Source organism: Carya illinoinensis, chromosome 6, assembly GCF_018687715.1.
Source record: "Carya illinoinensis cultivar Pawnee chromosome 6, C.illinoinensisPawnee_v1, whole genome shotgun sequence".
Lineage (NCBI taxonomy): Eukaryota > Viridiplantae > Streptophyta > Magnoliopsida > Fagales > Juglandaceae > Carya > Carya illinoinensis.
The window spans coordinates 12,294,466-12,316,852 of record NC_056757.1 but is presented as its reverse complement, the minus strand read 5'-3'; the positions used below and the strand labels follow the sequence as shown (position 1 = coordinate 12,316,852).

General features: G+C 38.6%; 2 protein-coding genes across 8 annotated transcripts; one reads left to right on the top strand and one right to left on the bottom strand.

The window, feature by feature from the left end:
• The first annotated feature begins 774 nt into the window (after positions 1-774).
• Positions 775-3,534, top strand: LOC122313933 (G-type lectin S-receptor-like serine/threonine-protein kinase At5g24080). The gene has a single exon (XM_043129263.1). The coding sequence runs from the start codon at positions 906-908 to the stop codon at positions 3,342-3,344; it is 2,439 nt and encodes an 812-aa protein (XP_042985197.1). The 5' UTR covers positions 775-905; the 3' UTR covers positions 3,345-3,534.
• A 188-nt stretch (positions 3,535-3,722) lies between these two features.
• LOC122313934 (vacuolar fusion protein CCZ1 homolog B-like) lies at positions 3,723-22,006 on the bottom strand. 7 transcript variants are annotated; one of them, XM_043129265.1, is made up of 12 exons: positions 21,729-22,003; positions 21,293-21,383; positions 20,224-20,406; positions 19,759-19,852; positions 18,638-18,818; positions 18,500-18,538; positions 18,284-18,393; positions 13,859-13,954; positions 13,215-13,673; positions 6,710-6,865; positions 4,511-4,740; positions 3,723-4,083 (listed from the first exon to the last, which is right to left on the bottom strand). In XM_043129265.1, the coding sequence occupies exons 2-12, from the start codon at positions 21,313-21,315 to the stop codon at positions 4,053-4,055; spliced, it is 1,602 nt and encodes a 533-aa protein (XP_042985199.1). In that variant the 5' UTR covers positions 21,316-21,383; positions 21,729-22,003; the 3' UTR covers positions 3,723-4,052. The 7 variants fall into 7 exon arrangements, 6 of the variants coding, with proteins under 6 accessions (XP_042985199.1, XP_042985201.1, XP_042985203.1 ...); XR_006243542.1 differs by lacking the exon at positions 3,723-4,083 and adding an exon at positions 5,031-5,415 and having other exon boundaries at positions 4,696-4,740; positions 21,729-22,006; XM_043129267.1 differs by lacking the exon at positions 21,293-21,383.
• Positions 22,007-22,387: the final 381 nt, after the last annotated feature.

Below are 22,387 nucleotides of genomic sequence, written 5' to 3'. Positions count from 1 at the left end.
AGAATTGTTCAAAAAATGAGTTACATTCGATTATGTAAAAAGAAATCTAAAATATAATTCACTACAATAACCCGCTACATGTAAAGTGAACTGTTTATCAATCTAAAAACTTGTATTAATTCTCTCTCTCTCTCTCTCTCTCTCTCTAGTTTTTTTTTTTCATGCTATAGTGGCATCCTATGTCAATGTTTATGAAGCAAGTGTGTGGAAAACAATCTTAATACACTCATTTTGTTTTCATTTTCTGATTGTTATTTTTTTTATTTAGGTTATTTTTATCATTTAGAATGGAAATAGACACATTACAATCACATTAATAAGGACTATTAAAAACATTGAAAGATGTAAAGACATGGCAAATGTTAGATAAAATAAGTATATATACTTTTTAATATTCTCATACTATAATCTATTTTTTTAATATATTTTGAATACTTTTAGCTTATAAATCTTTATTTTATGTGTATAGAACATAATTTGTATGACATTGTATACAAAGAGCTATTGTAAATTTATTGGTAATTAAATGACATATTTGAAATGAATAAAAAATATTAAAAATATTTTATTTAAATGATATAAAAAATAGATATATTGATGTATGATATATTTTAGTATATAAAATAAAAATAAATAAATTTTAATAATGTATTTAAAAGATAGATAAAAAAAATTCATTTGAATGCTGTTAGCGTAGAACGTTGAACGTCGGGTTAATGTTGCGATCAAACCGAGGACCAGAAAAGTAACCCCCGTGGGCCATCATCTCAAGTCAATAGTCTTCGTCAATGCCAGAATTCATCTACCACCAGCCGCCATGGAATTACTAGTAAAAACCTCTCCCTCGCCGGCCATTCAGAATTCCATAAAAGTTAGAACCTCCCCCTCCCCAAACCAATATTTCCATGGCTACCCAGATCCTCTCCTTACTCTTCTCCTTCGCCTTCGCCTTCCTCCTCTCAAGCACTCCACCATCCTCAGCCCAACAACAAGCCCCACCTGTGACTTTCTTATCCTTCAACTTTTCGGACTCCCCATGGCGCCCAGACCAGAACCGAATCCTTGTCTCTCCCAACTCCGTCTTCGTCGCCGGATTCCAGCTACTACCCGGCTCCGAAAAGTTCTACAACTTCTCAGTTTGGTACCGCAACGTCTCCGGAAACCCCATCGTCTGGTCAACCAATAAGGCCTCTGCGGTCAACGGCTTTCCATCGCTTGTCATCACCACCTCTGGACAGCTCCGTCTCAACGACTCCTCGGGCCAGAACTTGTGGCCCGGGAATGCCTCAGGAAACCCAAACTCCAGTCTCTTCCTAAGCAACGAGGGTAATCTTTCTTTCGCAAGCTGGCAGAGTTTCAAATTCCCAACAGATACCATTTTACCGAACCAGATTATAACTGATACCATATTAGTTTCAAAGAATAATATACTAGTTTCCAAGAATGGTAAGTATAGCTTCACCAATTCCTCGAACTTGCTTTTCAATAACACCGATAGTTATTGGGATCCCAATAAGGGAGACCCTTTCCAAAAGCTCCAGAATGACGGGAAAATGGTCCAGAAGAATGGAGGATTTTTCATTCCTGCGGATTTCGGTTCTACATATTTGCGAAGATTGACGCTTGACGACGATGGTAATCTCAGAATCTACAGTTATGTTCCAGATCAAAGAGCGTGGGTCGTTGTTTGGCAAGCAATGCAAGAAATGTGCAAAGTTTATGGCACGTGTGGGCCTAATGCTATTTGCATGAGTGATGGCTCGAATTCTAGTACCAATTGTGCATGTCCGCCAGGGTTTCGGCCGCGTTCCGGTAGAGCACAAGAAGGATGCGACATCAAAATTCCGATCGATAACCCGGCAAAGACCAAGTTCCTTCAGCTTGATTATGTCAATTATACCAGCGGGGTGAGCAATACGATTCGGATTACTGCTAGGAATTTATCTGAGTGTCAAGCTAACTGCTATAAAGACGCCAAATGTCTTGGGTTTGGATTCAAGTACGATGGACAAGGTTATTGCGCTCTTCAACTCGAACAGCTGCTATACGGGTACTGGTCGCCGGGTACCGAGGCCGTCATGTATTTGCGCGTTGACAATTCGGAGACAGACATATCAAACTTCAGCGGCATGACCAAGTTGCTGGAAACGACATGCCCGGTCAATATAAGCCTCCCTCTACCGCCCGAAGAATCCAGCACCACCGCGAGAAATATAGCGATAATCTGTACCCTCTTTGCTGCAGAGCTGCTCTCTGGGGTGTTTTTCTTCTGGCGTTTTCTGAAGAAGTACATCAAGTACAGGGACATGGCTCAGACCTTGGGCCTCGAGTTCCTTCCGGCGGGTGGACCCAAGCGGTTCACATACGCCGAGCTCAAAGCAGCCACTAAAGACTTCTCCAACCTGATAGGCAAAGGTGGATTCGGAGATGTTTATAAAGGAGAGCTCCCCGATCACCGCGTCGTCGCGGTGAAATGTTTAAAACATGTTGCCGGCGGCGACCCCGAGTTCTGGGCTGAGGTCACAATTATTGCCCGGATGCACCACCTCAACTTGGTCAGATTGTGGGGGTTTTGTGCGGAGAAGGGTAAGAGAATCCTCGTCTACGAGTATGTCCCCAATGGCTCCCTCGACAAGTACATCTTTCGTCCTGGTCGGGCAAATTCCAGAGAAGATGAGGAGCTGGAAGAAATGGGTCCTCTTTCTGAAAACGGCCAGAACCCGATACTGGAATGGGGCGTTCGATACCGGATTGCGCTCGGCGTGGCTAGAGCGATAGCGTATTTGCACGAAGAGTGTTTGGAGTGGGTTTTGCATTGTGACATTAAGCCGGAAAATATACTCTTGGGGGACGATTTCTGCCCCAAGATATCCGACTTTGGGTTGGCAAAGCTGAAGAAAAAGGAGGATATCGTGAGCATGTCACGGATGCGGGGGACAAGGGGGTACATGGCGCCGGAATGGGTTAGACCAGACCCGATTACTGCAAAGGCCGACGTGTACAGCTTCGGGATGGTGCTGCTGGAAATAGTGACAGGCACAAGGAATTTTGAGATGCAAGGGTCCGTGAAGCACAGCGAGGATTGGTACTTCCCGGGGTGGGCATTCGAGAAAGTATACAAGGAGATAAAGGTGGAGGACATACTGGATCGTCGAATCAAACATAGTTATGATAGTCGAGCCCATTTTCATTTGGTGGATCGGATGGTGAAGACGGCGATGTGGTGCCTTCAAGATCGACCGGAGAAGAGGCCGCCGATGGGGAAGGTAGCTAAGATGTTGGAAGGTACGGTGGAGATCACAGAACCAGGAAAGCCCACCATTTTCTTTCTTGGGGATGAATAAAGTTTCCCCCTTTTGTTTCCGGCCTCGCGCCTTTTCAGCAGTCGTGTGTAAATTAGCTTGATGTTGTAAAACCGCTTTGTAAAACACTACGCTTGACAGTAGCTTGGTAAAATGCCAAAGTGGATCTATTTTCATCGGAGTTTAGAATAAAAAAGTCTGCGCAAGCGTGCATGACAGTTGCATGGTAAAATGCCAGAGTGGAACTTCGAACTTTATCTTACTTGATGAGTAGCAACCTTGCAACCCGGTGAGACTGTGTCACACACAGATGTGCACTAGCTGTTGGTGTTGTGTATATCAAAGTGGGTGATTTTGTATTCAATTCGCAGTTGATGACAACCTTAATCTTAAAATGTTGGATCTATTCATCAGGAGAGGTGAGGGACAATACTGTAATAAAGTTGGTAGTGTATGTTCTCAACCTGTGACTCATCTACAACCCACATGTTATTCTTAAAAATCTTTAATCGTAACACTGCAGACATTTTTTTTCCTTTTAAAAAAAAGGAAGAGAGAAACGGGGTGCAAATTGCACAAATATATCAGGATATACATGCAACTGACTGTTTTTCTTTTCTAAAGACTTCTTCGACCTCAGAGAATTCTACAGCAAAAGTACGCCTGAGTCAGGGAAGAAAGAGGTGGGTAATAAATAACAGAATGCTGAATATCTTCATGCACTGCTAGTTTTTTCTTGTGGATTTTACCCTAATCCAAAGAAAATGCTCCATTGCAATACCTGCAGAAGTGAAAACCAAATAGATTATTACCATATGCTTTGATCTAAGCTCGATTCGAAAGATCAATTCCAACCAACAATCTTGATAGATTAAAAAGTAGTATTTTACATAATCTAGTAACCAGTCCCATATTCATCGGTGACAGTAAGAGAGAACTTATTAGCACAAGATGCACTCTCCCAAGAAATAGCAGCTATGGAAATTATCACTTACGGATTTTCTGCAACAAGAAGATTGTTCTTCTTGTGTGGAAAAATATGCAACTTAATAATTTGATCTTCATGAGATAATTTAGGTTGAGCAAAATAGGTTGCAAGAGACTTTTCCTGGACCAAACCAGGCCCTGATATGCATGCTTTTTTCAATTGATATGGTAAACTTAAAAACAATTGACCCAAAGGGAAGCATAAAATAATAACTGGTTACCTGTTGCTGAACTTCTCGACTGCCTCAGAGGCATAAAGCAGTGTGTCATTTGCTCTCTCTAGAACCATATAAACCTCTTTCCCTTTTGTAATCCGAGCAATAACCCAGGCGTTATTTTTAGCTCTAATGCATATTTCCAAATCTTTCTCAAGACCTGCATTAACCCCTACCATTTGACCTTTTTCCAAATCAACCTCTTCTCTAACCTTACTTAAGACAAGCAAAGATTCCTGCAATAGAACAATACTTCAATTAAATCGCTTGATTAAAGTAATCAGCTGACCAAAAATGGATGTTTCTTAACTGGCAAGTCAGCATCCACTATCAGAAATTATGTTGTCAAGTTGCAGGCAACAGAACCAACATTTAACTTAATATGCAAAGCTGAAGGTTTGAATAACATGAAAGACTCCCAGAATAAAAATCGTCCATAAATAATTTTAGATGCATTTGAAGATTGGAACAAAATGATCTGTCTAGTCCAGTCAATTAATTGTGCTGTCTATGTTCATACACTGACCACAAGATTTAGGCCCCAGACAACGGTAGTGGACCCAGCCAGCAAGGCTTTTGAGGATTTCATCCAGAATTTATTTTGATGCTAAACTTCTTTGGCAACAACGCGGTATAACTTTTCATGCGTAATCTCAAACATCTTGCAATTGCATAGCATAAGAATAACAATAATAGTGATAACGACTGGGTCCACCAGGAGCATTTGTCCTCAAGCCAGCCGAGGCAATCCACTCAGCACAACACTGGAGGCCTCAATGTGAAGAAAACATGGGTCATCATGCCAACTCAAATATATCTGGCGTTTAACCAGAGTCATCATTACAGTCATGATCATCACCATCATCATCTTGATCATACTCTGATGCTATGGATCATCTTGCAATCATACCCTGTTGCCAATGTTTATGAAAATACTGATGATAGGAAAGAAAATAAAATGAAAGGAAAAGAGGATACAAAGCAATCAGAACCCAAAGAGTTATTGAAAAATGAGTTGCATTTGTTCTTAAGCATTATATTTATATATATTTTGTGACTCAATTAAAGAGGTCAACACCCAACTAAAGATTTTCTACAATACTCCCAGACCAACCAACAAGACTGAAGGGCAAAAACAAGTCTTCAAGGCCCACATCCACATCTCCATCTAAGCGAAAAATCATGAATATGCTGGGAAACACCCAGGACATACCGAAGAGAGGAAAAGCTGTTGCAAAGACTCCCAGTCGGCTACCATCATGACTTGATTCTTTTACAATTACAGTATCCAATATCTTTTTCCAATAAATTTCAGTGATTCACAAGGAACAAAGTTTGAGGAGGCATATTTTCAGCCCAGGCACATCTTTCCTCTGAAAGCCCAACCAGCTGCATGTCCACCAAATTCCTTAACTATGCTTAGAAAGACAACAAACCAGCAGCTACCACTCGTCCTTACACTACTGGAAATCATATGATTTTATAACGATGATTTCGGCAAAAGTTAGCATGTGGAACCAATAAGAGCGAAAAGGACAGCACTCTCAACTCTTTGGGAAGTTTATTCAGGAGAAAAGGCAAAGGCAGGTAGAATTTCCAAAAAACACAGACCATTGAAAATGCAAAATGAGACTATCCAATTTGGAAGCGAGAAAGTATTGAGTTCCTCAGCATCATTGAAAAGAAAAACCACCAAATTGACCTCGTAAACAAATGGTGTCTCTAGATGAAGATCCCGACTCAACATCCTCCACAGTTTACAATTTACTAGATTTATTCTTTCTTTTTGATAATTTGTGGAGCTTGGCATGTCTGGAAGCACAGGAGAATGGTATTGGCAGTCGTCGTCTGACCAATTGACTCGGACACCAGATTGCTCGTGCCTGCCCATTCTGGGTTTGCCCAAAGTTGTTTGTCCAAAAGGAAAAGCAGGGAGGTTTTCGCCCAGGTGTGCCAAATTCATAATTTCACTTAATTTGATATAAAGGCAATACGATGTATTAGAGCAGTTGGATCTTGCATATAGATAAGGATAAAATAGAAAAAGATTCAGGTAAATTTTTTGTCCTTCCCACCCAGAAAAAATAAATAAATAAGTTAAAATATATACATGGAAAGGGGGGAAAAGACAAAAACTCATGCCTCCACACAAACAAACAAGCAAGCATGCCATCACCAAACTAAACTATGCTATGATGTTTTTACCTTTGTTAGGGTTGTAACCTTTCCTGGGGGAGAGGATCTGGATACACTTCTGTCACCATCCACTAGCAGATAACGATACCCACTGACATGATAAGCATTCTCACCACCCCATCCTTTTGAAAGTATCTCTTCAACTTTCAACATCTTCAGTGATGCCTGACAGATTCAGCAAGGAAGTGTAGGATTCAGCCAGTAGACATGTTTCCCATTCTTGATTCAATATCACTGATTTTTTCGAAGTCTTTAAGCACATAGATAATGAGCCCAACATTGTATACGGAGCCACTCGATACACAAAACTAATAACACCCCCTGCCTCAAAACCCCCCCCCCCCCCCCCCCCCCCCCCCAAAAAAAAAAAAAAAAAAAAAAAAAAAGAAAAAAACCTCCCTGCCTTTCATGTGCAATGTAAAGCGAGAAAGCTGCAAATGAATGAGCAAAACACAGGAAATAAACAATGTCTATTTAGCAAACAATATGATCAACATCAAGCGGGAGTGCCAGAAATGACCTGAATATTACTTGTCACACCTTGGGAAAAGCACATAACTAACGAGGCAAAAGAAAGTAGCAGTAATACAAGGAGCAAGGAGCAAGTACTACTACTTCAGTCTTGTCTTTCTAGGATTATCCTTCTACTATGTTGTTCCAGTAAATTATTATTAGGAGGAAACAACCTATTTTAGAAAATTAAAAACTTCTAAAAATGGACACTCATTTGAAGACAACCAACAAAAACATAAAGGAGAAACAAAAGTACATCAGTCATTTGGCGGAGTATTTTTTCAATCAACAATGGGTATTTGGGTTCCAAGTCAAAACAGTCGACGGCTTCAAGAGGCATAACTCCATGTTCACTTCTCACAATTTCCATTTCTTTTTTTTTTTTTTTTATAAGTAAGAGATAGATATTATTGATATGAATGAGATAGGTCAAAGCCGTGTACACCGGAAGTATACAGAAAAAGACCTAAATACAATCTAACTTAGCTGAATTAAAGACAAAAAATCTTGAACGTTGTCCCCATTTAGTACAATAGCAGAAAACCAAAGCAGTAAAGTGTGGAGAAAAAAATTCTTCAGTTCCTCCCTTGTACGTTCCTTATCATCAAAACAACGCGCATTCCTTTCTGACCAAATACACCACATGATACATAACGGAATCATCTTCCACACTGCAGCCACTTGAGTTCGACCTTGTAGCTTCCCCCAACATCCCAACAAATCCACCACCCTCGCGGACATCACCCAAGAAACATCCACCCTTCGAAAGATCTCCTCCCATAACTCCCTTGCTACCTCGCAACGCAATAGAAGATGGTCCACAGTTTCTCCATTCTTTTTGCACATATAACACCAATCTACCACAACACAACCCCTCTTCCTCAAATTATCCATAGTCAAGATCTTCCCAAGAGCCACATTCCATACAAGAAAAGCAACTTTAGAGGGCACCCAAGTCCTCCATATATTTTTCCATGGGAACGGAGCATGATCTTATGTTGTCAAGATTTTGTAATATTCCTTAACTATACATTTCTTATTATTAGCCCTCCACTTCAATCTATCCCTTTGTGTCGAAGACAACCCCCTGGAGTATAGTAAGCTGAAAAACTTTGCAACAATGGCTAGTTCCCAATCATGAAAGTTCCTACTAAAAAGAATATTCCACTGGTGGGAAACATTCGAGAAGAGTCGCATATCTGCCACAGAAGCCTCTCCATTCACAGCAATACTATAAAGGGCCAGAAATACCCTTTTCAATGCATGATCTCCACACCACACATCCCGCCAAAAACTGATGTGATTGCCCTCACTTGCTACAAAACAAATATGTTTTTCAAAACATGGCCACCCCGCCCCCCCCCCCCCCCCTCTTATAAACTTCCATAAGCCCACGCCATACCCCACTCTCACTTCATTAGAGCACCACCCATCCCAAGCTGTCCCATGTCTAACATCGATGATTGTTTTCCACAGAGTCTCCCCCTCCGCATGATATCTCCACAACCATTTCCCCAATAAGGTTTTATTAAAAGTTCTCAAATCACACACTCCCAATCCCCCATATACAACAGGGTCACAAACTGTCTTCCATTTAACCAGGTGAAATTTCTTCTCCTCCCCCATACCCCCCCCATAAGAACGCCCTAAATATCTTCTCGATCCTATTCACCACCCCTACCGGCATAGGAAATAGGGATAAAAAATATGTAGGAAGATTAGTAAGTGTACTCTTAATAAGAGTGAGACGACCCCCTTTCGATAAATACATCCGTTTCCAACCACCCAACCTTTTTCTCTATCTTCTCCACCACCCCATCCCAAATAGCTCTAGCTTTAAAAGTTGCACCCAACAGTAGGCCCAAATACTTCATTGGCAAAGAGGATACCTTACACTCCAACGTGCTTGCTAAGCTATGAATATTTGAGACCGCACCCACTGGAACCATCTCAGGCTTCCCAAGATTCATCTTGAGTCCCAACACTGCTTCAAAACAACGTAAGAGTGCCCGTAGAGTTTGAATCTGGCTAGTATCCGCATCACAAAAGAGAAGAGTATCATCTGCAAATAAAATATGTGAAATGATAATGGAGTCGCCAGTGCCATTACCCACCAGATAACCAAATAAGAGACCCCCCTCCACTGCCGCCTTTACCATCCGACTAAGAGCCTCCATGACTACAACAAACAGAAGAGGAGATAATGGATCTCCTTGTCGCAAACCACGAGAGCAACTAAAGAAACCAACGTGTGCCGTTAACAAGCACTGAGAACCTTGCAGTAGAGATACAATGACTCATCCAGGAGATCCACCTCTCACCAAATCCACACCTTCCAAACAGATATAATAAGAAATCCCAGTTCACATGATCATAAGCCTTTTCCATGTCTAGTTCACATAATATACCTGGGTCTCTCTCCCTCAATCTATGGTCTAAGCACTCATTTGCAATGAGCACTATGTCAAGGATTTGTCTCCCTCGAATAAATGCATTTTGCGACTTGGAGTAAAATTGTTCCATCACAAGACTTAACCGATTTGCTAGCACTTTCGAGATTATTTTGTAAATACCACTCACCAGGCTTATAGGACGAAAATCCTCAATAATCGACGCCCCAGGTTTCTTAGGAATAAGAGCAATAAAAGTCACATTAAGAGATCTTTCAAACTTTTGAAAAGAGTGAAATTCACTAAATACCTACATAACATCACCTTTCACTATGTCCTAACAAGTTTGGAAGAAACCCACAGAGAATCCATCTGGTCCCAATGCTTTATGCTTTGCCATACCAGAAATAACCTTGTAAATTTCATCTTCATCAAAAGGTCTCTACAGCACACTCACACACTGAGAATCAATAGTCTCAAAAGACAGGCCATCAAGTTTCGGCCTCCAATCAACCGGTTCGGTGAGAAGGGACTCATAATATTGCACACTATGGTTCCCTATAATAGAAGGCGAAGTCAGTACCTCAGGACCTGAATGTAACACCTCAATAGCATTACTACGCCGATGAGAGTTTGCCACTTAATGAAAATACTTCGTGCACCTATCCCCCTCTTTCAACCAAAGTGCCCTAGATTTTTGGCGCCAAGAGGTCTCCTCCGCCATCAAAACTCTCTCCAAATTTGACATAACCATGCCCTTCCTCAACAACCCCTTCTCTAAGATATCTCTCTGTAACTCCTGTCCCTCTAATACTTGCAATTCCTCCAATAGGGCTGACTTCTGATTGTCAATGTGACCGAAGACTTCCAAGTTCCACTTCTTCAAATCTTGTTTAAGAGCCTTTAGCTTCCCTGCAAAGATGAAACTTGGAGTGGCCAAGAACTGGTACGAATACCACCAATCCCTCACCAACTCAACAAACCCATCCGTTGTAAGCCACATATTTTCAAATTTGAAGTGCCGTCGACCATTGTGGATGCCCCCACAATCTAGAAGAATAGGAAAATGATCAGAGCTAACTCAAGGTAACCGTTTCAAACATACTTCTGGAAAGTGGGCTTCCCACTCAGGAGAGACAAGGAATCTGTCCAATTTTGACCAAACCAGACCGTTTGACCAAGTGTATTCGCCCCCTACCAGAGGGAGATCCATGAGGTTCAAATCAAAAATAAACTTTGAAAACTCGTCCATGGCCACAGAATTTCTATACTGCCCTGAGCACTCACTCTGAAAACGGGTAATGTTAAAATCACCCTCCATACACCACGGCACATCCCATAAGGAATAAACACCCGCCAATTCCTCCCACAACCTTCTTCTATCCCTGTCCACATTAGGACCATAAGTACCTACAAATGCCCATACCCATCCGTCCTCCACATTTTTAAACATAGTTGCTACCGAAAAGTCACCAATACACTCTTCTAACACCTCCATCACTCTTTTATCCCACATAAGTAAAACACCACCTGAAGCTCCCACTGAAGCCAGATAAGACCAACCCACATACGAACACCCACATAAACTACGCACAATGCTTCTATCAATACTCCGCAATTTTGTTTCTTGCAAACACACCACATCACCCCTCCACATCCGCAATAAAGCTTTGATTCGAAGGCGTTTATTGCACTCATTAAGCCCCTGCACATTCCATGATATAATCTTAGGATGCATGTAAACTTAAATTGCCCCTCCCTTTCAATTTCTCCCTTCCACCACTTCCTTCATAATTAATGGAACAAGTTAGCCTTTTCAGTCCTCTGGGCCCCTTTAAGCCCAACACACGCTAGGCCCTTGTCTTTGAAAGTTAGCCCTTGCTCTTCATACCGCACGCAATCAGGCTGCATGTCCCTGTCTAAAGACAGGCCTTCTAACTGACCCGGGCCCAAGTCTCTCTTCACCCCCTCCTCAACGCAGCGTTTTACTAAAGCCATATTATCCTGCAACTCTCCCACCTGCTTTTCCATTACCACCAACGCATGCAGTAGAGTTTCTAAATTCAGCCCCGACACACTCCTGCCCTCTTCTATGCAATTCAGGCTCTTCATCAAAGAGGAAAGATCGCCTGTCTTCTCTGCCATTTTTGGAGCTCGAGATAGGACCTCTTTATATGATAGGGACTGCTGCCCCTGCGACAGAGGAGGAGGCTTCCATGGGATGTTGCCTCTGTTTTTCCCTCCCGAAGCATAACCCGTTGCAGCTAGCTCCTATAGCAAGTCCCTGAAATCCCTCCAACCTACTCCTTTCCTCCCTTCCGGTATCACTAACAGCCCACTTCGCCTCTGTTGTCCAAACTCTGAAAGAAAAAAAAAATCTCCCATGGGAGTTATGCTTTCTCTGCATCACCAGAACCTGAGAGCCACTTCGACGTGACCTGTGAAACTCAACAGACCCCCCGTGAGCTGCACCTTCTCTTACCATGGCCACCAACCACCCCAAAGTGGCTTGGTCGATGGAGACATGATTCACAACACGACAACTGCTCTCTGTAACTCTCCACCATCTCTCATTAACCTTCTTGAACTCAAAGCACTTCTGAACAATGATAACGTTCCTAATCGACCCCATCTCACATAAACAACTCCTAATAATCAGTAAAACAACTGAGCTAAACTCCACTGATTACAAACAAAATCAACCGCTAAGCTCCATCGCACTGAACCATTGTATTTTCTCAAGATGTACGAAGAGAACCTCTCTCTCTCTCTCTCTCTCTCCATCGCGGATCATTTCTCAACAATTCTTTTGTGATCTGTAACTCCATCGTTCCCTCAAGTATGTTTACTTACATGACGTAGCCATTCCCCCAAAACTATGTTTATGTGTATGAAATCCAAAACTATTAAGAATCCAATGCAAAAAAAAAAAAAAATCCCAATTTCTTATGAATGCATTCAAGAACAATATAATCAAAACTCTCAACAAGTGACAACTTTTAACTTCACCGCCAGGAGTTACTTGTCATGCTCATCTAGAAATATATCAATTCTGAATGCAGTTGATCGGCATCATACATTGACACTGCCTTGTACTATAGAATCATTCTTTGAACCTGCATTGAAATGCTTAAAAACATGCTTTTTTGTGTATTCAACGTAAGCAAGCAAAATAAATTAGATGATTGGATGTATAACATTGGATGTTGCTTTTGAGTTGTATAATATTTCTCAAAGTTGCGTAATCCGGCTAGGAATCTGCCAAAACTAATAGTATTATATTCAATCAACCTGTAATAGCCCTAATAAGTTGGAAAAGGATATGTGTGATTGTTTGTATGACCCTGTGCTCTGTTAAAAAAAGATCCAGAGAGATGAAGTGCTAAGGAGTAAGGAGAAGGTAGAAGGATCTAAAGGAACAAGATTCTGACTAAACAAATGAGATAAGATTCAACAATATGGCATATTTAAGAAGAGTACCACTGAATTGGTGAGAGGGTGATGGCTCCAATAAGTTAGGCCAATAATTAAGGTATAAAATTTGTTTAAACAAGCAATAAAAGCAATCAGAAGAGACAAAATTGTAATCACTAGAACAGCAAGGGACTGACATTTTCATGAACTTGCTGCTTCACCAAAGAAACACCTTGGTCCCCATTAAGAATAGAGGCAACAGGAACGAGAAGGATTAATGTAAGACTCTTATACTGGTAAGCACTGAGATACATTCTCTCCTCTGTCTGCTGGAGCCAAATGGTTGGAGCAGCAGGAGTTGAACTACCATTCTCGGCACCCCATAAGTCAGTCACAAGAAAACCATCATTGCCTTTGGACCACCTGTCTTGCTGTAAGGGTCTTGCAACATGATAGTTGTCATCTACACCATGGGAGGTATCCTGAGAACCATAAACTTGTTCTAAAACAGAAGCTGAGTGGGTCAATATAGAGCCAGTGGCAACGTGAGATGCTGTACTTCCTTTGCGTAAATAGGACCAAGAACTTACTCCAGAGGAAAGAGCATGCGGAGTCAACCTTAGAATAGAATATGTAAATAAGCTTATGGTGTCAACCTGGAAAATATTTAATAATAAAGGTTAGAGAGAAAAACAAAATTATTTCACCAAAGATCTCTAGCATCATTCTGTTAACAGGAATGCCAATCAGTTCTGGGCATCTTGTCAACTTTATGGATGGAAATCTAAGGTATATGGTATAAATTTAAAAGCATAAAGATCAAACAAGAATTTATCCGTACGGGAGAAAGTGTAGTGGAAACTAGCAGGTCCTGAAATAAAATCAGCGAGTAACATGGTTTGTTTCCTGCAGAACCTTCTAGCAGCCTGACAAGGGACTGAAAGCAAGATATCGTTAAAAGTAGATGAATAAAAAAATTGCAAGGAACTCAATCAATAAGTAAAACAGTTTACATTTCACCATCACGTTTAATATATAGGAGTCCAATGAAGTTAAAAAGAAGAAGAAAGAAAATACTAAAAATACACACTTTCCAATTTCAAATTTTCAATTTTTTCATCTACCCATTATCTAATCATTACAACTTTTCCAAACTTCCAAACAAAAAACAATTCAACTTTTTTAAGTCCCAAAACAAAAATTATATTCTAACAATAGTTTAACTTTAAAAAATTATATTCTAACAATATTTTAACTTTATAATATTTTTATTTAACTAATAAAAAAATAGGTATTTTTATTTAACTTTTTCTCTCACATTTTCCAAAACCCCATCAAACATTTTAACTCAAACTATTTCACTACTATTCACAAACCCATTTCATTATTATACACAGATTTCTCATCTCATCTCATCTTATTTCATCTCAACATCCAAACAAGGCCTTAAGTGGTGTTTAGATGTTAAGATGAGATGAGATAAAACCACCTCAACATCCAAATGGGGCCTAAATGTTCAAGTTCTTCCTTTGAGAAGATCTTGGTCAGCCGTTCATAGGTAGTAGGTAAGTTAAAATGTTGATCCTTAAAGCTACACAATAATAAAGAAGACGAAAATAGTTGGCAGTTGGAGATAAGAGCAAAATACGTGAATTCTAATCTAGAAAGAAAGCAATCATACATGAGATCAACTACAATTAATGTCATTTCCCCTTAGTCCAAAGATCCTAAATTTACTTTATTCTTCCAGGCAAATGAAAGCTCAGTCTCATAAATATGTGAAACTCAGTTACACTCCTATAATTGTTCTGAAAAAAGTGCTGTTTTTGAAAGATACAAATGTATATTTAAACAAGAGAATGAGATCCAAAGCATTTTAAGTAGCAGTATAATTCTTGGAAGCATTCCCATTTAATGACTCATTCTTCAAATGAACATGGGATCATTTCAATGACAAACAACCAAATTAGTATGGGCATGAAGAAGGTAGAACAAAATATGATGTCACCTTGCTTAACTTGAACAATTACTATACAGTAGATAGGATATAATGCAAAGACAATTTTAGCCAACACTTAAAGTAAAACAAATCACCAGAAGATGAATAAAATTGCAAAACTATTGGAAGTTTTGACGGTGATGTTGAAATAATGACGATAACAATAATACATAAGAGCATTCGTAGTGAGCTCGGCAAACCCACTGCTTGGCTATACTTTAGCCAGTTCCCTTGAAAACCATCATATAATGAACTAGTTAAATGAACAGTTAAAATAGCTAGAGTCATTTCCGAAGGCCAAAACTGTTGACCCAAATTTGCTGGCCATTCCATTTCTTTGCTCTTTTTTTATTTCTTTCGTGTCTCTCGCGCTTTCTTCTTCTCTCTTCACACCTCTACCCTCTAAGAAAAATCAGAAGCTAGTTTTAATTCCTGAAAGCTCTCCTCATTCAAGTTCATTCATCTATGCTCTCTCCTTGGCAGAACCCGAGCTCTCTAGGTGCCTCTCTCTCTCTAGGCCCATTGTGGGGTTATTAATCTTTGAATCATACTTTTTTTTTCTTTTTTCCTTTTTCTGTTATGTTGATGGGTCCATGTACAGTAACGCATCTTGTGGACTTCGAAAAGGAATTTGACTTCAAATATTTAAAGCGGAAGTAGAAATCCAGTGAAAGCAGTGGAGTGGCTTTAAGTAGGTTGGTCTGAAAGCTGGCTGGCTGGCTTCAGCCAAGTGGTTCCATTATTAGTAGTTGTATTTTTTAAGGGTGAAGAAACAAGTGTACATATCATTGGAGTTGGGAAGAAAAAAGAGTTCATTATTTGCTTCACCAAATGCAACCTTTGAACTTTGTGTTGCACAATTGGCATTCTGTGAACTTTGGACTATTTAAGACTTTTTGCATATCTTGCTAGTCACTTGCATTATATTGCTACTATATCTGCTCTGAATTAGCACATATTCTATACAGGTTCAAGTTCTGGAATTGGAAAATTATGAACCCATTACCCTCTTACCTGAAACTTTATCATTAGAGAAAAGCAAATAAATGGAACAGGTATCACGTTACATTCTGTTGGTGTCTTTCTGCCAAGTACTATATGTTCTGTTGTTAACTCTTATTTTCACAGAAATGGGGATGTAGTATGCATGCAGTGTATCAAGTACTATATATTAACAGCCCATTTCAGAGCAGTGTACCTTTTTTTTTTTTATATACGTTTATATAGTTCAGTTGAATAAATAACATATTCATTGGAAACAATTATATCTGTCCAAGGGTGATAAATGGACTCCCATTAAGAGTACATTATCTAACCTCCCCACGCATTTTCTTTCCTTATTTCCGATACCTGCAAGTGAGGCTTCTCGTATTGAGAAAACTTTTCATAATTTTCTTTGGGGAGGAATGGGGTATGAAGCTAAAATCCATCTTGTGGGTTGGGATAAAGGTTGTTCTCCAATTCGATGGGGAGGATTGGGGGTGCATAATGTAAGGGTTTTCAACAAAGCATTATTGGGGAAATGGTTGTGGAGGTATCATAGTGAAGGAGAGGGCTTGTGGAGAGAAGTGATAGAGTCTAAGTATGGGAGTTTTTGGTGGGGTTTGTGCTCTAACGAAGTCAGGGGGGCACATGGAGTGGGATTGTGGAAAAACATAAGAGCTGGCTGGGACAGATTTTCTCAATTTTTCAGAGTTACAATTGGCAGTGGCAACAATGTTTTATTTTGGCACGATGTTTGGTGCAGGAAAATGGCTCTTAAGCAGGTGTTTCCTATGCTTTACCAAATTGCATGTGATAACAAGGCTGTTGTGGCTGATTTATTGATACACTCTAATGGTGCTGTTCATTGGAATGTGAGATTTTCAAGAGAGGCTCAAGATTGGGAGTTAGACATGTTTTCTGGTTTTTTTGACTCATTATATGCTATACCGATTGGAAATGAGATGAGGGATAGGCCGTCGTGGAATCCAAGTGGAAATAAAAAATTATCGGTGCGATCCTTTTATTCGGCTCTCTTGGGTTTATCCAGTGGTCATAGCTATCCTTGGAAGGTTATTTGGAAGTGCAAGGTACCTTCCAGAATTGCATTCTTTGTCTGGACAGCATCTATTGGGCAGATTCTTACCTCGGATAACTTGAGAAAACGTGGGTTCATTATTTCAGATTGGTGTTATATGTGTAAGTGTGATGGGGAATCAGTTGATCATCTCTTATTACACTGTGAAGTGGCCCGCTGTTTATGGTATGAAGTTTTTAATAGGACGGGTGACATGGGTCATGCCTAGAAGTGTTTGGGATCTTATGTGCTGTTGGAAAGGTATCCGGGGAAATGCTCAAATCGCTGCTGTGTGTTCCTGGGCTTCGGCAAAATATTTGACGGATAATCTCCATACTTTGCTTGTAACTCTCACTAGTAATTAGTTGTAACCTGGCATGTTCTTTGTATACCTCTAGTACTCAGGCTATGCCTCTTTTATTAATAAAACTTACTTTTACATATCAAATATAAATATATATATATATATATATTCATTGGAAATTGTCATGTTTGGATTCATGTGTGTTTTTTTAATATGGTTAGTTCAAACAAACCATCCAGCTGCCATGAGAATAAAAAATTGTCAAGGAAGAATGGAAATAAATATTTAAACTGAATAGAGATAGATTTAGAGAGTTTGTTACATGGTGCTTTTGAAAAGTGGCTAGCCTGGAAAAGGTGAATTTTCTAGTCAAATTTTAGCCAAAAGAGTAGCCCATTCACCACTAATGATCAAACAAAAATAAAATCTAATAGATAAGTATAAAACCCACCGATACTGCTCACTAGTCATGAGGAAACATTGATGAGATATTTTTCAGTTAACTATATAGCACAGATCACAACAAACACTACTGCAAATCAGCAGTACCCTGTTCCAACAAAGCTCCCATTTGTAAATATATGATGAAAATCATACAGAGACAGGTAAAAATATTGTTTAAAAAGAGTTTAAAAAACTGGCATAAAAATCTGACTCAAAAAGAGTTTTTTTTTTTATAAGTTCTGACTCAAAAAGAGTTAAACCAACTACACATCTAAATGACAGAAGGTAAACAACCACAGAATACCAGAAATCAGATCTTCATAAATAAGAAAAATAATAATACAATATTCATGCAGAAAAATAACACTCAAAGATTTAAACACAAATACTTAGTTTAATCATGATGAAGCTAAGGACTTTCACTCCATATTACTAATGAACATTGTTTCCAAAGACAAACCTGAACTTCAATTGCAGCCTCCCGACTTACAGTTAACATCTGCACAGTTCCACGCTCCTTTAAACAGTCACGGAATGATGGTAACAGGAGTTTCTTGCCAAAAAGAAAATCTGCCTCAAAGAGAAAAGTTACAAGGTATGAGATATGGCAACTTCAGCATTAGATGGGTAGCACAAATCCAATGGGGAGCATTTGATACAGCAACTTCAGCATTACCGCAGCAGCAATTATCCAATGGAGACCGCTTTTGACATGCTGACAATTAGTGACTTACAATGAAATATTTTTAAGTGTAGACAAAAGAAATTTAGATTTAGGATAATTTTGTGGGCATGTGATTGCTTGATGATTTACCTCTTAGATAATCAATGATGAATGGGTACAAATGGGATCGAATTAATCCTCCAGCAGGTTCTTTCTCAAGCAATGCTCTTATGGATCCATGAAACATTAGAAAAAGAGAGTGAATTTCTTTGAGAACTTTTTGTAATGCATCAACCCGCCATATAGCTTCTGACTCATTTTTCTCCACTATCTTCAATAAAACAGAGCATAATTTAGAACTAAGCAAATAAGTGATGACATTTGAACATCATGCGACCAAAACCTATAAATGATGCCATTCAAACATTCATGTAACCAAAATTTAAACATTAACATCACCTATCTTATTTGATGAATAACTTCTGATGAAGGAAACTCCAGAAAGGATTATAGAATGTGATATACTGAGCACTAAATGTTATTCGCACACAATCACCTTCTCTGGCAAGCATTGGCTGAGATTTCATTTGTTCCTATCCTTTCTACACCCCTTTATGATCCAAAACTGGAAATTAGAGTCAATGGATGCACAGACCATACCTTGTTTTTTTCTTTCATTTACCCTGTCACCTAGTGAGTGAGTTAGATAAGTGAGTCTACCACATAATGTGATTCATTTCCCCAAGGCACAAGAATAGAGGGAAAGCTTTCATGCTATAAAGCCAAATCCACATACATGGAATAGAGGAAAGTGTCGTCAACACATTGACAATGGAAATCTCCAAAAAAAACTCAAGCCCTATTTTCCTTAACAAGTGGTCGAACCCTAATATACCATATGCCATCAAATTATACTCAATATGTGTTTCCAAGGCTTGGATTTGAGTGCAAAACCGTAAGCAAAGCAAGAAGAATAAAACGGAAACAGAGATATAAAAGGATGAAGGTTTAAATTGATTATGTGATGAGAAGGACCAGTCTACAGTCTGAGATGTAGATTATTCAAATAAACGGAGGCAGGGAACACTATGCCAGACCTGCAAATGAATAAATTGCCTATTTACGTGGATCAATAAAAAAAATTTTACCTATCAAAAAAAAATTAAAATTCACATTATTATCAATGATAATAGCAACTGCTTCATCAAAGTATTCAGTAGATATAATATAGAAATACTATGAAAAAATACAATACAAGCGAGGTAACTTACCATAACCATCCAGATATCTGGTTCTGCCTCATAAAATACATGAGTGTGCCTATCTGCTTCTATGACCTCACAAGCAACCTCTGGAGAAAAGATTCTGTATAAAAAAGAAATGTTGTACCATTAAGTTAATGCTAAAAATAGAAAATGCAAACGTATTGATAATGTTAGGACGTGACAAAAGGCCATATTATTTTACTTTGTTTGTAATAGGATTTTAAGCCCTATATATGAGCAAACCATGCTTTTGTAAGAATGTCTCTTGTCATTATAAACCAATAATTTTTTCTGTTACCTCTTCATTGAAAAAACCCCAAAGTGGGCCAGTAAATTGCCATGGTATTATGAATGCAAAAGTAAACAATTAAAAAACCGGCAGTATCTTTAACCCAAGCTTCTTTCATCAGAAGTAAAGCAAAGGTTCCATAAAGGGCGGTTAAAGGACATAGCATACACACAAGTACTAACCTTGTAAACGTGATAAGTCCTTCACTTAGCCCTATTACGGAAAGCTGTCTTGAAAAGGGAAAATCAGCAGGAAAGAAAAACAATATCTTGTCTAGCTCCTGTCCTTCTTGTTGTCCCCGTCTTAAATCAAATATGCAAAGTTGTATGGCTTCAGTGGCAGTATCAGCCGATGAAAGTCCCATTCTGTCTTCCACAATTCATAAACTTTGACAGGGAGAGAAAATAAAAAAATAAAAAAATAAAGTGGGGTGATGAGATACAGCCAAATTGTGGAAACATTACTGTAAAACTCCTAGCAAGAATGCCCAAGGATGCTGGATATCTTGCATAACTGTGGAAAATTTTTAACAAACTTATCCAAAATCAAACTTGATAGAGATAAAAATGATGACCAAGATATCTCTATCAAGTTTAATCAGCCAAATGAGTTTCTAACTTTCTCAACTTAAACCAAGAAAAATAGTGAAAAGGGAAAATTCCTTGGTCCTCACTTCCGATGAACACTGCCTGGGAACCCACCACCGTTCAAATTTTGCATAAAAGAATATAAAGAGATTTTGGAATTGATAAGGAAAATCAATTCATTCAAGTTACTGCATCTCATAGCAGAAAACTTAATCGCGAATGTAAAAATGGATACAACAGGAAGACGACTCAAACGACCCTCTAACTTTCAATCAAACCAAATTTCCCACTCTTCTTCCAAACACAGGCATGCGATGTAGTCTGTTGATAGTGGTTCTTTCAAAAATTATGGTAGAATGTCCAACATATAAATCTACCCTGTTACTTTAACATATAAATATCTAGGCATGCGAAAGATGTAAGAGTTTTATTATAACCTGATGCCCCACACGCCCATATTTTTATGGGTTTATACTAGTTTTTTTTTATAATTAATAAGAGTTTTATTACCATAAATAGGCATAGACCAGGAAGTATATAGGAGGAAATATCTACAAAATATATCACTTAATTAATGAGTTATAGTGGGACACAAAATAATTCTAGATTTCATGATGGCCAGAAGTTTATTTAAGCAGTGAGAGGGTTAAGGGTTCTCCCTTACAACATAATTATGCCTCTAGCCATCGGGAGATGCTTAAAGAGGAAAGTTGATAGGGTGGTCCTCTCATTATCAGGTGAAACTCTCCATTAAACTGCAATGGAGAGAGTTACATTTCTAATTTGTATTATTTAATATCATGGATTATAGAGGATGGAAAATCCTTTAAGAAATTAATGTTTCATAAAATATTTAACAAAAGACACAACAGAGGCATTTTCACAAACAGTTGGAATAAGAAACTCAAAAGGCATCTCCACGGTAACAATTACTTGAAAAACTTTATCAAGAAGATATTTAATTCTGGGTCAAAAAAAAAAAAAAAAAGATATTTAATTCTCCATCACTAGAGGGAAAAATAAAAATCGAGAGAGTTGAATGAAAAATGAAAATGGCAGCTGCAAAAGTGGAACGCCAGTTATGGATGAAGAAAAGTTACCATAAATATGGGGTGGCTCACAGGTCGGGCTCTGGGTTGGAGATTTTGCAGATTCGAAAGAGAACGCCCGGGATTCGTCCAAAAGCTAAAGCTATATGGGAAAATAAAAATCCAGTTTACAGAAGCCAAATGAATTCATGCAACTCAGGCGGGGACAAACCCTATTTTCGCTCTGGCATGGAGTTTACGTTAGGATTGGAGGAGAATTCTGATATATGAGGAAAGGAATTGTTAGCTCAGTAACTGAGATTTTGTTTGGAAGTGAGTTGACATAATTTTGTACTAGTAATCAAAACTATAAAAATGTATTGAATATTAATGAATAATATTATAAAATAATAATAAAATAATAAATAATAGTAAGCTATTCTGGCTATCTGAATCAGCTCTAATCAGATCATTCACATTGGGCTAAAAATATTTTACCAAATTTTATGCAAAAAATATATTTTCCTATTTTACTGTTATCTTTATAGAGGTTTAGACTGAATTTAGTTTAATTTAAATTTAATTCAGTTGAGATGAAATAAAAATTAAAAGTTAAATAAAAAATTATTAAAAAATTATTTTTATTTTAAAATTTAAAAAAAAATGAATTATTTATTATATTTTGTCTAGAAATTTATAAAAATTATAATAATTAGATCAAGATGAGATGA